The sequence below is a fragment of the Antechinus flavipes genome, chromosome X (genome assembly GCF_016432865.1).
Source record: "Antechinus flavipes isolate AdamAnt ecotype Samford, QLD, Australia chromosome X, AdamAnt_v2, whole genome shotgun sequence".
Classification (NCBI taxonomy): Eukaryota; Metazoa; Chordata; class Mammalia; order Dasyuromorphia; family Dasyuridae; genus Antechinus; species Antechinus flavipes.
Genome location: NC_067404.1, coordinates 6355831 through 6371508, shown reverse-complemented (window position 1 = coordinate 6371508; position 15678 = coordinate 6355831). Strand labels below are relative to the sequence as shown.

Sequence of the window (15678 nt, the reverse complement as noted above, 5' to 3'; positions counted from 1 at the left end):
TGAATATTAAGGAAAAACTAAAAAAAAAATTCAAAAAACCCCAAGAAGATTATGAAAAAAAGTTATCCAACTAGAAAAGGAGATACAATCTTAAAGATGAAAATAAGAATTGGGCAAGGGGAAGCCAGTGAAGCTATAAAAGATCAAGAACAAAATAGAATGTAATGAATGAAAAAATAAACCAGAATGTGAAACATCTTATAAGAAAAACAACAGATCTAGAGAACAGATCAAGAAGAGAAACTATAAGAATAATTGTCCTACCTTACAGCTATAACCAAAACCGAAATTTTGACACAATAATGCAAGAAATAATCTAGGAAAATTATCCTGGAGTAATAGAACATGAGAGAAAATAGAAATAGAAAAAAAAATCCACAGATCATCATCTCAAAGAGATTCTTTATGGAAAACATAGAAATCTTACTGCCATATTTTAAAACGCCCAGATCAAAGAGAAAATTTTGCAAGAAACAAGAAAAGGAAAATTCAAATACACTGCAGCTGCAATTAGAATTGTACAACAGTGATCAGTACCCACAATACAAGACCACAGGTCTTGGAATCATATATATCGGCACTCAAAAGAACTAGGCCTGAGGCCAAAAATATCACATCCAGCAAAATTATCCATAATATTGATTGGAAAAAAATAGACATTCAATGAACTTGCAGATTTTCAGGACTTTCAACCAAACCTGAACTCAATAGAAAACTTGACCTGTAGAAGCCAATGTCAAAGATCAATTTCAAGGAAATTCATATGGACAAATTCTGTTTTCACATGGAAATGTGTACTATATGTTTAAGGTTGACATCAGCAATTGGGTAGCTCAAAAGAAAGAATGGGGCCGAGTTGAGTGTGATCTGACTCTAAAAAACAAAACCATCTAGGAAAAAGTCAAAATAGTAATTATGTTATACAAATGAGATGCAAAGGAAGAATAGACACAGAAGCATTAGAGGGCAGAGGAGAGTTAGTAGTTTTGAAAACCAACTCAAGTTGGGATTGGGCTAAGTAGGCAATATTACACACACACACACACACACACACACACACACACACACATGCCATGAAGGGTATAGCACCCTCCAAAATTTATAAAGAAATAAGGAGGGAGGGATGGGTTAAGTGGGGAAACAAAGGGTGAGGGAGACAAGGAAGGGATCCTTGGGAAGGAGGGAGGCTAAGTAATAGCAAGACAAGTGAAGGATTGGAATTAAAGCAGAAGAATCAGCAGAGATAGGAAAGAAGAGATATACACAAATAATGCACAAACACTACAACAAGGATCAGGAGTAAAATTTATTAGATACCCCTACACACCTGTCAGATTGGCTAAGATGACAGGGAAAGATAATGGGGAATGTTGGAGGGGATGCGGGAAAACTGGGATACTGATACATTGTTGGTGGAATTGCGAACAGATCCAACCATTCTGGAGAGCAATTTGGAACTATACTCAAAAAGTTATCAAACTGTGCATCCCCTTTGATCCAGCAGTGTTTCTATTGGGCTTATACCCCAAAGAGATACTGAAGAAGGGAAAGGGACCCATATGTGTCAAAATGTTTGTGGCGGCCCTGTTTGTAGTGGCTAGAAACTGGAAAATGAAAGGATGTCCATCCATTGGAGAATGGCTGGGTAAATTGTGGTATATGAAGGTTATGGAATATTATTGTTCTGTAAGAAGTGACCAGCAGGATGAATACAGAGAGGCTTGGAGAGACCTACGTGGACTGATGCTGAGTGAAATGAGCAGAACCAGGAGATCATTATACACTTCGACAACGATACTGTTTGAGGATGTATTCTGATGGAAGTGGATCTCTTCGATAAAGAGAGCTTTATTTGATCAAAGATGGACAGAAGCAGCTACACCCAGAGAAAGAACACTGGGAAATGAATGTAAACTGTTTGCATTTTTGTTTTTCTTCCCGGGTTATTTCTACCTTCTGAATCCAATTCTCCCTGTGCAACAAGAGAACCGTTCGGTTCTACACACATCTATTATATCTAGGATATACTACAACATATTTAACATATGTGGGATTGCTTGCCATCTAGGGAAGGGAGTGGAGAGAAGGAGGGGAAAAATTGGAACAGAAGTGAATGCAAGGGATAATGCTGTAAAAAATTACTCTGGCATGGGTTCTATCAATAAAAAGTCATATAAAAAAAAGAGAGAGAGAGAGAGAGAAATATTGGTATTTAAGAACAGATTGGGAATTATAACCAAAGAATTAAAATGAGAGGGAATGTAAAAGTTCAAAAAGAAAAGAAAAGAAAAGAAAAAATATGGCTAGTAATCATCTATCTTAGACAAAGTCAAATTTAAAGATTCACTCAAGCTGCTTGCAGTATTTTTTCCTTCGTCTGAGGGTTCTGGCATTTGGCCACTAGATTTCTTGGTGTTTTGATTTTAGGATCCCTTTCAGTAGGGGATTGATGAATTCTTTCAATGTCTATTTTCCCCTCTGTTTCTATGACTTCTGGGCAGTTCTCTTTGATAATTTCCTGGAAAATAGTGTCCAGGCTCTTTTTTTCATCATACTTTTCTGGGAGTCCGATGATTCTCAGGTTGTCTCTCCTGGATCTGTTTTTCAGGTCTGTTGTCTTCCCCAGAAGGTTAAAGATTCACTCAAGAGAGAAATCTACATTATATGCCAGCCATATTCATATTGTTTTAGATGAATGTTTACATATGAGTAAATGTACATGTATGTGTATGTGTCTGAGTATATGTGGATATGTATGCATGTTGCTCTATGTATGTGTGTATATAGATATATGTATATGTATGTGAGTGGGTGTGAATGTGTGTGTGTGTGTGTATATATATATACATATATATATGTATGTGTATATATATATATATATATACACACATATATATATATATGTAGGGTGTATATGTCTGTCTGTCTATATATCTCCGTGTTTAACTATAGCCTGCTTGGGGGAAGTGAGGAGAGAATGAAAGAGGAAAAAAAGAATAAAGTAAAAAAAAAATGCACAGCAGAGAACAAAAGAATAATTTACATGGAAGCAAAGAAAAGATGGACACATAAATATAATTTCTTCTACTATTATATATCCTTTCCTGAACCAGAAATTTTTGTTATAATTTGAATCCTCCCTTATGTTCTTCTGGGCACATGACAATGTTCTCTTTTGTTTTGTTTTACTTCTCTATTTGGTTTTTTGATAAAATAAAATTAAAACAAGAAAAATGACTAGGCCCCCAAAGTCATGATAACTGGCAAAAATAAGTGACAAGAAGTTATATTCCTATAGTTAGTGCTGTCGTGTAGAGAAAGACCCCTGTGTGGAAAGAATGGGTCCCACATGTGTAAAGAGGCCTTCTTATGGCAAGAGCTGTCATTGTGTGTGGCTTAAAGGGAGGCAGAATAAACACGTCCAGCCTCTTCTCCCTCCACCCTTCCCCAAGGGAGACTCATTCCTGCCAGAAAGGAAAGCAGGAGGTTGAAGCCAGAGGCTACTCCATTCTACTCACAGAAGCTAGAAGCATCTCTGTTCCCCTTTCTATGTTGTTCATCTAGAGCAGTGGTTCTCAAACTTTTGTTCTCAGTATCTTCATGTTGTTAAAAAACTATCGAGGATCTGTTCAAAGAGTTTTTGTTCACACGGGTTATATTTATAGTTATTTACTATATTAGAAATAAAAAAGGATTTTGAATCTGTAGATCTTCTGAAAAGGTTTCAGAGACCCCAACAATTCTTTGGACTACACTTTGAGGACCACTGATATTCTAGAGGACAGGATTGAGTTTCCTCGAACTTCTGATCCCTTTGACACTTCTGGGGGAAAGGGGAACCCCGAGTGCTATAGCCAAGGCTTGATCCCTTTCCCACTGAACAGCTATTCCTCGATGAACACACTTCATGAATAACAAGGAAACCCCTTTATCCAAATCCCAGCAAAACAGAAATTAGAAAAGGCAGAGGATATATAATGGACACAAAGGAGCACTCCTATTGGGAGCAAGGTAACTCAGCCCAACCTAGACAGAACGTCCCGGATCGCAGCCGAGAGGAGACTCCCTGCATCTCTAGTGTAGCAGGCTGGGAATGGGGACATGATGGAGACCGCTGGCTCCTGGCAAGTCTTTCCATTCTTACTCTCCTTTCAGCAAACCGAAGGGAAGTTGCCTTTGCTGGAAGCCAGAAGAGCCTGAAGTGACTCGACCCAAAGCTTGATGAGTCTGGCATGGAAGAGTTCCCTAAAAGGGACAGGCCCTAAACTGAAGCTCTTGCCTTTCACCATCTCCATCCTATTCCTTACAAAGGGCAGAGCATTCACCACCATCTATTTGGGGACAGGGTTACATTTGCAAATTTTAGTGATGCACTTTAGTGATGAGGCAGTGGGACCCTACAGAAATTACTTACAAAAGTTATCAGTTCTTCCCCCTCCTCATATTCCCTTTTGTCCTTGTCGCCTCTTCATTATCCTTCTTCTCCAAAGAATTGTTAGGGTTTCTGAAACCTTTTCAGAAGATCTACAGATTCAAAATCCTTTTTTATTTCTAATATAGTAAATAGCTATAATATAAACAAAGAGCTTGTTTGGGTTATATAGTTTCCAACAAGAAATGGGTTTATTGAGAATTTAGGTTTGTTTATTATTTAGAAGCGATTTCTAAAGATAGGTTTTTACACTAGGTGTTGTGGCCAACACAACACAAATAGGCAAGTGGCGATTGAAAATAAGGAGACAGGGTTGCTGATAATTCAACAGAGCCATTTAATGAGAGAAATCATCTTGCTTATATATCTTAAAACAATATATTACTATGAAAAACATTGTTCTGTGACCAACCCTGGTTTCTGTTTTCTATGATCTAATTTTCTGAAGCATCTTGTTAGTTTGTAGGGACTCGATCTTATTTAAAGCTCACAATGTCCCCGTAAATGTACTAGAACCTTATGTTTTCTCATGATTGCAAGCTTAAATGCATCTTTCATCGGTCTTAGGAGAAGGGGAAGATCCCAGTTACCAGTCTCTAGCTTCCTGGGAGTTCTCTACAACTAGAATGAGTTTAAATTTGAGAAGAAGAAAAGAAAAACAAGTGAAAGATGTTAAGTGAAATCTCTTATGGGTGTGATTCCAGGTAAACATCTATTGTTTATTGCAACTTCATGAGAGTAAAAATAATTGTATTTAGCCATATTTGAGATAAACTCTCCCGAGACCGTAACTGATAGTATTTAGAGTTTTGAATTCAGGTATGATTGTCTGGTGGATCATTAAGTCAGCAATCTACCATTTGAGAGACATGTCATAAAGCTACGCAGGGGATGTGATCCTGAATTGTTACAGATGGAGGTATCTGGGCAAAAGCTGTCCTCCTAACCTTGACTTAGCTTAAAGTGGCTTCTGGCTCAGTTCCCCAACTATGTTTTTTGAAAAAGAATATTTTCCATCTGATTATTCCTGAGTCTGACCATGAGTTGCAATTATTACGGCACGATTGGTTGTTAACTGGAACTTTTTTTAATTAAAGCTGTTTATTTTCAAAACACATGCATGGATAATTTTTCAACACTGACCCTTGCAAATGTTCCAAAATGTCCCCTCCTTCCCTCCACACCCTCCCTTAGATGGCAAGCAATCCAATATTTGTTAAACATGTGCCATTCTTCTATACATATTTTTACAAAAATGCACAAGAAAAATCAGATAAAAAAGGAAAAAACCGAGAAAAACAAAATGCAAGCAAACAGCAAAAAGTGAAAATGCTATGTGTGACCCACATTCATTTCCCACAGTTCTCTTTCTGGGTATAGGTGGCTCCCTTCATCACACAGTCATTGGAACTGACCTGAATCATCTCATTGTTGAGAAGAACCACGTCCATCACCGTTGTTCATCACATAATCTTGTTGCCATGTACAATGATCTCCCGGTCCTGCTCATTTCACTCAGCATCAGTTCGTGTAAGTCTCCCCAGGCCTTTCTGAAATCCTCCTGTTGTTCATTTCTTACAGAACAATACTATTCCATAACATTCATATACCATAGCTTATTCAGCCATTCTCCAATGGATGGGCATCCACTCGGTTTCCAGTAACTGGAACTCTTACTTAAAGTCCAACAGAGCTAAGGGTACTTTATCCTGCCAGATATGTGCTTTAGACGTAAGCCTGAAGGGTTAGTTTTGCTGCTTTTATAATCGTGTCCTTGCCTTTTTTCTCTTATAGCAAATGTCTATGATCAGATCACAATGCAAGTGTTGTGACTGGCACAATACAAACGGGTTAGTGGTGGTTGAAAATGAGATGGGGTTGCTGATAATTCGACAGAGCTGTTTAAGAGAAATCATACTGCTTATATATTTTAAAACCATATGTTATTATGAAAGGCACTGTTGTGTGACCAACCCTGGTTTCTGTTTTCTATGATCTAATTCTCCGAAGCATGTTGTTATTTTCTGGAGACTCAATCTTGTGTAAAGTTCACAATGTCCCACTAATTGTGCCAGGACCTTATGTTTTCTCATGATTTCAAGCTTAAATGCACCCTTGATTAATCTTAGGAGGAGGGGAACGTCCCAGTTTCCAAAGTCTCCAGCTTCCTGGGAGTTCTATACATGCAAGTATGTAGGATCTTGCTGTTTTCAATCCAAAAATATCTGATTTAGTATTTGATTTAGTCGCCTGCCTGTTACTGTGTGTGTGTGTGTGTGTGTGTGTGTGTTAATTAGCTATTGATGTAACTATGTGTGGGATCTGTTATTTTATTGCTTATTGAAACTAAATCAGAAATGTCTTTAATATGATTTGAAGAAGAGAATTTTAGTGCCATCAGTTTTCTTAAGAGGATCTAATTTGTGGAATATTTTGTGTTACATCAATTAAAAAGTCAATTTTATTCAAGTTTTTTACTAGTGTGGAAATAACATTCATTTGGACTGTGTATCCAATGGTACAAACATGTTTTCTTATAAATATCTTATTTGATATATACTGTTCTGTACTTAAGTATTTTCCTGAGTCTTTTATTATAATGGATTTTAATTATTATCAATATTTTAATTAAATGTATCCAATTAATAATTAAATTAATTAAATTTGGTTAAAAATTTAATTTTTATGATTAATCAGTAACTACGATTAAATAAATTTATTTGCGTAACCATTGAACCTAGGGGTGGGAAGCCTCCAATGCTTTGTCTCTTTTAGGCCCTAAAACTGCTCCTCCAACTACTTGCTCAAGGGGATGAATACCATCCTTTATTCACTCCTGACACTCAGCACCCGTTGGCATCTCCCCTCCTCAATCTGGACTCCACTAGGCAGGGACAACTGTCCACCCCTTATCAGCCCAAAGCATTTCTGGAAGATCAGATCTTTGTCCCTTGGTCCCAAATGAATTTGGGTCTTGAGGGGGAACGATGTAGGGTAGCCTTTGGAAATGATGTAGTTGAAACCCCAATAGTGGTAGAGATCCCAATACTTTTTTCTTTTTTAGAATGTATTTATTAATTTAAAACATATTCAAAATAAGAAGATAACTACATAGGAAAAAAACAAAGACAGAAAAAGAGGGAGAAAGAATTGTCGTGTGGTTAGCAGAACATCAGGTAGGATTCAAAATGTGCAACAACAAATTTCCATTTCAAGAAGACACAAGTAATAATAAAGGACATTGTGTTCATGACTGTTTATCTTTGCTTCCTTGGAGGTTTTCTTTTTTTCTTGATGGTGCACGTTTTATTCCTTTTTTTCCCCTTTGATCGCCTTCAACACCTTCCCCAAGCAGGTTATAGTTAAGCACAGATATATTTATGTATACATCTATATCTCCATACATACATACCCACACACCTACACATATACATATATCTGTACACACACATATATAAACCTACATCCATGCACACACACACACACACACACAAACATATATACACAAATGCATATACAGATATATCTAAAACAATATGAGTATAGCTGACATATAATATAGAGTTCTCTCTTGATTGATTGAGTTGGAGATCATTCATTACTAGTCCTACTTTTTTCTATTAAATTTTACTTTTCATGATTGTTATTGTGTTTGTATATATCTCTTATTTCCTATCCTTGATAACTCTTCTACTTTAGTTCCTTAACTTGCCTTGCTACTACTTAACCCCCGCCATGGATCCCTTCTTTATTTCCCACCCCCATCTTTTCCTCCCTTCTTTATTCTTTTTTGATTAATCTACTCACCTTGTTTCACTTCCGTTACTCTATATACCCTTCTATACCTCACATTATCATATTCCCTCCCACCTTGTTTCTTTATATTTTGTAAAGTACTATGCCCTCTTTGGCACACGCATGCGTGCGCGCGCGCGCGCGCGCACACACACACACACACACACACACACACACAATTCCCTCTTTAATCCATTCCCCATGTGAGAAGGTTTTCAGAACTAACAGCTCTCCTTCCCCAGGTAATCTGAGTTAGTTCTTGCTCTCACACCTTCTTCACGTAGCATAAATACAATGTTTACCTTTTCTTAGACAATTTTGCTTAGTAGAGATACAACATTCTTGCTCCACCCCAATTTTTCAGGTGGGCTATCCAGTTACTAATGACAATCTTAAACTTTTAGTTTACATTTACATGTATAAAACATAGTTTGTCCTCGTTGAGGTCCTTGAAACTGGTCCTCTTAACATTTAAGAGCAAATGTTAAATCTCTATTGAGTTCAGATTTGTTTGAGTCAAAATCCTGAAGGTTTGAGAGTTCATCGAATATCCATTTTTTTGGTTCAACATTCTACTTAATTTCACTGATAGAATCTTTTTGTCCACAACCTCTAGTCTTTTATTGTAGCTGATGATAAATCCTGTATAATTCTAATTGGAGCTCCCACGTGTTTGATTTTTTTTTTTTTTTTTTGGTTTCTTATAACAGTTTCTGTTTGGTCTGGGGATTTCAACATTTAGCAATATGTTTTCCACGAAGGATCTCTTTGAGATGATGATCGCTGGATTTTTTTCTATTTCTACTTTCCTCTCTTGTCCTATTATTTCAGGACAATTTGCACGCATTATTTTTTGTATTATTGTGTCAAGGTTCTTTTTTTGGTCACAGCTTTCAGGTAGTGCAACTATTCTTATATTTTTTTCTTCTTGATCTGTTCTCCACATCTGTTATTTTCTTATGTTTCACATTGGTTTCTTTTAAATTCTTTTTTATTGGTTTTTGTTATTTCTTGGTCTCATAGCTTTATTGGATTTCCCTTGCCCAATTCTAATTTTCAAAGAATCATTTTCTTCTTTAAGATTGGATCTTCTGACATCACTACTTTTCAAGAAAAGACCACCAAGTCTTGAGAATGATGTAGTCACCTTAGGAATGGAGTGATTGGGAGTAGTGCGGCACCATGTTGTGCGTGTGAAAGAAAGAGCTTTGGGCTTGATATCTTTATTCTACTAAGCTATCCTTCAAGGATGTCAGCTTTGTCATCCAAAAGTCTGCTGCTGTCTTACACTTGGGACCAAACAATGAAACTTCTTAGTTTCATGAAAGAATAAAAATAGGAACTTTCTTTATGTCTCTCTCTTCCATCCCCAATCCCTGTTCTCTCTCTGTGTGCACCTCCTTTCTCTCTGTTCTTTCAGTCTTGGTTCTTTCCATAGGCCTTATATGTCCCTCAATGTGCCTTTCCTCTCCATGTGCCCCTAGTCTCCTCTCTTTTGCCTTTTCCCTGTTTGTGTCTCTCTTACTAGCTCTCTTTCTTCTTTTTTTGTGATAAGAGCTTTACATTTTTTTAAAAATACATGCAAAGATAGTTTTCAGCATTCACTCTTTTTTTATTTTTATTATTTTTATTTCATTTCATTTTATTTTATAATAACTTTATATTGACAGAGCCCATGCCAGGGTAATTTTTTTACAACATTATCCCTTGCACTCACTTCTGTTCTGATTTTTCTCTTCCCTCCCTCCACCCCCTCCCCTAGATGGCAAGCAGTCCTATACATGTTCGATATGTCACAGTATATCCTAGATACAATCTATGTGTGCAGAACCAAACAGTTTTCTTGTTGCATAGGGAGAATTGGATTCAGAAGGTAAAAATAACCCGGGAAGAAAAACAAAACCAGCATTCACTCTTGCAAATCCTTGTGTTCCAATTTTTTTCTCTCCCTCCCCAGCTCCCTTCTCTCCTAGACAGCAAGTAATTTAATATCAATTCATCATGTGCAATTCTTCTAAGTATATTTCTACAATTACCAAGCTGTACAAGAAAAATAAGATCACAAGTGAAAAAATGAGTAAGAAAAAATACAAGCTAACAGCAACAGAGAGAGTGAGAATGCTATGTTGTGGTCTGCACTCTGTTCCCGTGGTTCTCTCTCTGGGTGTAGATGGCTCTTTTCATCACTGAACCCACGGAACTGGTTTGACTCCCATCATTGCTGAAGAGAGACACATCCATCAGAATGATCCTCATACAGTCTTGTTGTTGAAGTCTAGAATGATCTCCTGGTCCTGCTCGTTTCACTCAGCGTCAGTTCCCGTCAGTCTCTCCAGGCCTCCCTGAAATCCTCCTGCCGGTCATTTCTTACCGAACAATAATATTCCATAACATTCACATACCACAATTTATTCAGCCATTCTCTGCTGGGCATCCACTCAGCTTCCAGTTTCTGGCCACCATGAAACGGGCTGCCACAGACATTTTGCATCTATCTACTCTGGCTTTTCTCCGTCTTCATTGCCATCCCTCCATCCTCTGGGTGCTCCTCATCTATCAATGTGTTCTCCTTTACTCTCTCTGAGCTTCCACCATTTTCTGTACCTCTTTTGTCCATATAGAAAGACTATATCCTTTGGAACTTTTTTGGGTGGTTAAGATGCACATATCTGACCACATGGAAATGAATTTTTTTCATTATAGCCAGGCCCCTGATGGTCAGTAAGTATTTATTCTGCTCCTCCATGGCAGCTACTGAGAGTACAAAGAAAGGCACAAGACAGTCCCTGCCCTCAAGGAGCTTGCAGTGTAATGGCAGAGAGAACATGAAGACAAATATAAACAAATTACATGGAGGAGAAGTCGGAAATAGGCACGGGAATAACATGGGGCTGCAGAAGGTTTTCTGTGGGAAGGGAAGATTTTATTTGGGATTTAAAAGGAGCCGGGGAGGTCAGAGTGTGGACCACAACATAACATTCTCACTTTTTCTTGTTTGCTCGTATTTTTTCCTTATTTTCTTCCCTTTCGCTTTTTCTTGTGCAGCATGAGAAATATAGAATGTATGTATAGAATGTAGAAATGTGGATAGAATTGCACGTGTCTGACATATATTGGATTGCTTGCTATCTAGGGGAGAGGGGGAAGGGGGGAAATTTAGAGCGTGGGGTTTTTGTAAGAGTGAATGTTGAAAATGTGTTTTGAAAATCAAAAAGCTTTACTAATAAACAGGAAAAAAAGAAAGTTTCCATCTTCAAGAAGCTTATAATGAAGTAGGGAAAGCCAACAGAAAAAAACTGAAAGGGGGTAAAGGACGAGAGGCTGATGAGATCATCAAGTGAAAGGATATCGAGGGAGAACGGGAGAGGGTCTAGGACAGAACCTAGAGGCATCCATCCGCACGGTGGTGTGGTCTTTCTGTCTCTTTCTGTCTCTCAGAGTGGTCGGAGAGGGAAAAGATTCAGGAGAGAAGCAGAAATACACCAAAAACCTAGAGAGGAGAGCGTCCAGGAGCATAGACCGGCAGTGACAAAGCATACAGAGAGATCAAGGAGAGTGAGGATGAAGAAAAGGTCACTTGGATTTGGCGACGAAGAGCTCACCGATAACTTTGGAGAGAAGTTTCAGTGGAATAAGCTTGCAAGCCAAAGTAAAAGAGGAAGTCGAGGTGTTTGTGGAAGCGGCCTTGCCGAGGAGTTTGGGTCCAAAGGGTAGGGAGAGTGTGGGATGGTAGGGAGCAGGGATGGAGGGATCCAGAGAGGCCTTTCTCAGGATGAGGAAGCCATGGGCACGCTCGTAGGCAGTAAGGGAGAGGCGGGGAGAGGAGCCAATTCATGTTCCTGGATTCCATTAGCTCTATGTGGCTCCTCATTTTCATTCCTCCTTGACCTGTTAACACTGTATGTTCAGCCTGCCTGGGACCTTTTGGTCTTTAGCCGGGTCCCTTTCTCCTCTCCTCCACCACCCTCCTCCCCGCAACGAGCACGGGCAGATCAACTGGGGAAATGGATCGGGACATAGGGTAGTAAATAGGGCTGTTCCCGGGTGGGGTGGGAGAAGGCAACGCGATATAGCGAGCGCGGCCGAGGACCGTGGAGCTCTTGGAAGTACGGTGTAGCCGGCTCGTCGTCACCCACCCAGGGGTACCCGAACGCTCCCGCTCACTACCGCCTTCCGTGAGGGAAAGACCCCAAAGAGAACTCTCTTCTGGGCATTGGCGCAGCCCGCTTCGGCGATACTACGTACCAGGTCCGAGGAGACCGTGGCGGCAGGCCTCCCGCCATCCCGTCACCTTTGCTAACTTGCCGAGTGTGGAGCGAGACGTTATTTTCAGTGGAACTTCTCCAACGATTAATGCTCGGGAGCAATTTTTCATGTACTTGGTAAGAGTGTAAATGTCTTATTTTGAGACCTTTTGCAAGATGGTTTTTACAGTTGAGTGTGTTCCTCGTGTATCTGGGATGTCAGTTAGCTTCCTTGTGTAAAAAACCATTTTATTTTGAAAAGCGTCCACGTCCACCCCTGCAGTCCCTTTTCCTACTCGCCTAGTGCCGAACGCTTCTATCTAGTTAGAAAATGTGCTCCCTCCTTCCTTGCCCTCTTCTCGACGAGAGGGCTTTTTACTACATCACGTGCCATTGGGGGCTTTTTTTGGGGGGGGGGGCGTCTCTGGATTAAGATGACTGGCGGTATAATTCCCATTTCACAAGGCTCTCGGCCAACGGTTGAACGGCAGATAAAATCCTCGGCAGTGGGGACTGGGACCCTTTTGGCTTTTCATATTTGCTGTTGAATTGAAGGTATGAATGTGGACTAATTTCCCCCCCTTTGTCACCCAAGCCTCCTGATCGAGGTACTACTCTGCTCTCCGGTCCCAGCCAGGGTAGAGATGGAAATGAGAAAAACTTCTTAGTGTAGATTGGGGCAGTTATCAAGGCAGCTAGGTGGCTCAGTGGATCAGGAGGACCCGAGTTCAAGTTTGGCCTCAGACATGTATTAGCTATGTGACCCTGGACAAGTCACTTCCCCCGTTGATCTTAATCCACTGCAGAAGGAAATGGCAAACTGCTTTGCCAAGAAAACCCCATGGACGGCACTGATGTGGTACGGTCCACGGGGTCGGGCAGGACAGATCGGACGGTAGCTGTGGTCCAGTCTTAGTCCCAAGGGAAGGCCTCCCGCTCCCATCGCTCCCCAGTCCCCTCCGGTGACCCAGCTTTCCAAGCCGTCTAGTCCACCCGCAAGTTGAGGAACGGTGGAAAACATGCAGCGGCTCTTAGGGGGAGCCCATTCCCTCTTTCCTTCCTGAATTGTTCTCTAGGTCTCCCTGAACCCCCCGGCCCAGAGGCCTTCCCAGAAGCCCCTTGGCTCCCAAAGCAGAGAAGCTGCGACACTGGAGCCGGAGGGAGCCTTCAGACTCCCGGCTGGCCAAGACGACCGGCGGGACTTCCAGAGCGGCCGATCTGGTGGCTTTAGACCCAGAGCCGTGAAAGTCGCCAGAGACGCGGGTCCTCGTGGTTCCCCTGCCCCTCCCCTTCCGTCGGGCCTCGGCCCTGGCGCAAAAAAGTAGGAACTCCCGGGACCCGGAGGAGAGTTGGAGCAGAACTTTATTCCCCTTCAGGCGGGAAAGGGAGTGGCAGATGCATGTCCCCTCCCCCCAAAAACCTATCTCGACAAAATAAAACAAAAAAATTTAAAAACAAAAACAAAACAAAAAAATACCCAACTGTTTTCGGAGCCTAAGGACCAGAGAGGTGTTTGGAGCAAGGAGCGGGAAGCAGCCAGCGGGGACACCTCGATAAGGCGGCGGCCTAGCCTGCGCCAGTAGTACAGCGGCGGTGCCGGGCCGTGTTCTAAGCCCAGAACCGCGTCCCTCCCCCCCTCCCCCCCCAGGTCAGGAAGGGTGAACACGGAAGCGAGGGGGCATCCGCCGCCGCTGGGGGGAGAGGTTCTATGAGTACAGAGGTGCTTCCCCACCCCCGCCAAATCGAGGGTGGGCCTAGGAGGACACAAGGTTAGAAAAATAGTGATGGGAGGAGGTGCGGGAAGAAGGTAAACTCTCCTCCTTGTAAACCGATCCACAGGTCAATACTGGGGGTAGGGAAGAAGGTCAGGAGCGAGTGGAAGGCAGGTGGTGTGGGCTGGGAGGGGGAGGGAGACTCAGGGCATGGTGATGTGATAGGGGCTCCCTGGGATGTGCTCCTCGCCCCACATGACCATGAGGGTGTAGTCGCCCTTCTCCTTGAGCAGGTAGGTGATCGTGTAGAGGCCGCCACTGACGTGCTTCACCAAGATCTCCTCGCAGGGGGTCTTGGGGCCCTGGACCCCCACCATGAGGATATTATTACCTAAGAGAAGGAGAGAGAGCTCAGACATCTCTTCTGGCCCCACAACGCCCGGGGAGGGCCTCCCGGGACACACGCCCTTAACGAGCCGGCTTTCCGGACCGGAAGGCACGGGGAATGAAATCGGCCGGTCCGGCCGCGGCCGAGGGAGGCGGCGCGCGAGAGATCGCGGATGGCTCCTAAAGCCGGAGCGCTCGAGGCGCTGCTAAAGAGCCCTGACCGGGGGCAAGGACCGAGAGCAAGGAAGGAGGGGCAAGATGCCACCAGGGTGACCGGCACCGCTTCCTGGGGGACGCACGGCTGGCCCCGCGGTGACAACCCCAGACTCTTTAACGCGGGGCCTTTCCAAAGACCTGCTGTTTCCAACCCCAAAGCACTGCCCTAGAAGTGCGGGGATAGGGGCAGGGAGCGCGACGCCAGATTCGAATCCTGCTCCTCCTGGGAGCTTAGGGAGGGCCACAATGAGCAGAGTTCCAGGGGAGGGAGTCGGGAAGACCTGGCCTTAGTTGGTACCACTCTGTGGGTCACCTCACATCTGACTGGAGCACCTTCTGCCAGGGCTGTTGAGGGGCTCAAATGAGATAATAATCGGAAAGCTCAGCACAGCCCCTGGCACGCAATAGGTGTCACATAAATGCTCATTCTCCCTCCTCCCCCACCTAATTCCCCCTTCTGTCTGGGAAGAGCAAATCATTTCCCTGCAAAGATCAGCCTAGATAAAAACCGGTCTGGAGTCGGGAAGCCCCAGATTCAAATGTTTCTGGTAGCGCTGTGTGACCCTAGGGCAGTTGAGTGTTCAGGACCCCCTCCCCCCACTCTCTCCCCTGGTCCTCCTCCCCGTTCCCTCTCCGCTCCTGGCTGTTCCTGCAGATCTCGCCCTGTACCTGGAACTGTCCCTCAGGGCTTCATCCTGGGAGGGCCCTCTCTCTCTCAGCTCCGGGTGTTCTCTCTAGCTGTCCTCCAGGTCTGAAACCCTTTCCCTCCTCTGCTCCAACTCCTGTCCTCCCTGGCTTTGGTTTAAGGCTCAACTAAGACGGCCCCTTCTATAGGCGGCCTTCTTCGACTCCTTTTTTTTCAGAGCCTTCCCTCTGCTCATTATGCATTCAG

At 42.5% G+C, this 15678-nt stretch overlaps 1 protein-coding gene and 1 long non-coding RNA gene across 3 annotated transcripts in view; one reads left to right on the top strand and one right to left on the bottom strand.

The window, feature by feature from the left end:
* LOC127542441 (uncharacterized) overlaps nt 1–14106 on the top strand; it is a 182710-nt gene extending 168604 nt beyond the window's left edge. For both annotated transcript variants that reach the window (XR_007948677.1, XR_007948676.1), the window contains exon 2: nt 10101–14106. This is a non-coding gene — a long non-coding RNA (uncharacterized LOC127542441). The remainder of the gene's footprint in view (nt 1–10100) is intronic.
* Nucleotides 13816–15678, bottom strand: part of FLNA (filamin A) — a 52121-nt gene continuing 50258 nt past the window's right edge. The window contains 1 exon segment of the mRNA XM_051968013.1: nt 13816–14574. Within this exon segment, the coding sequence (XP_051823973.1) occupies nt 14387–14574 (188 nt within the window). The 3' untranslated portion in view covers nt 13816–14386.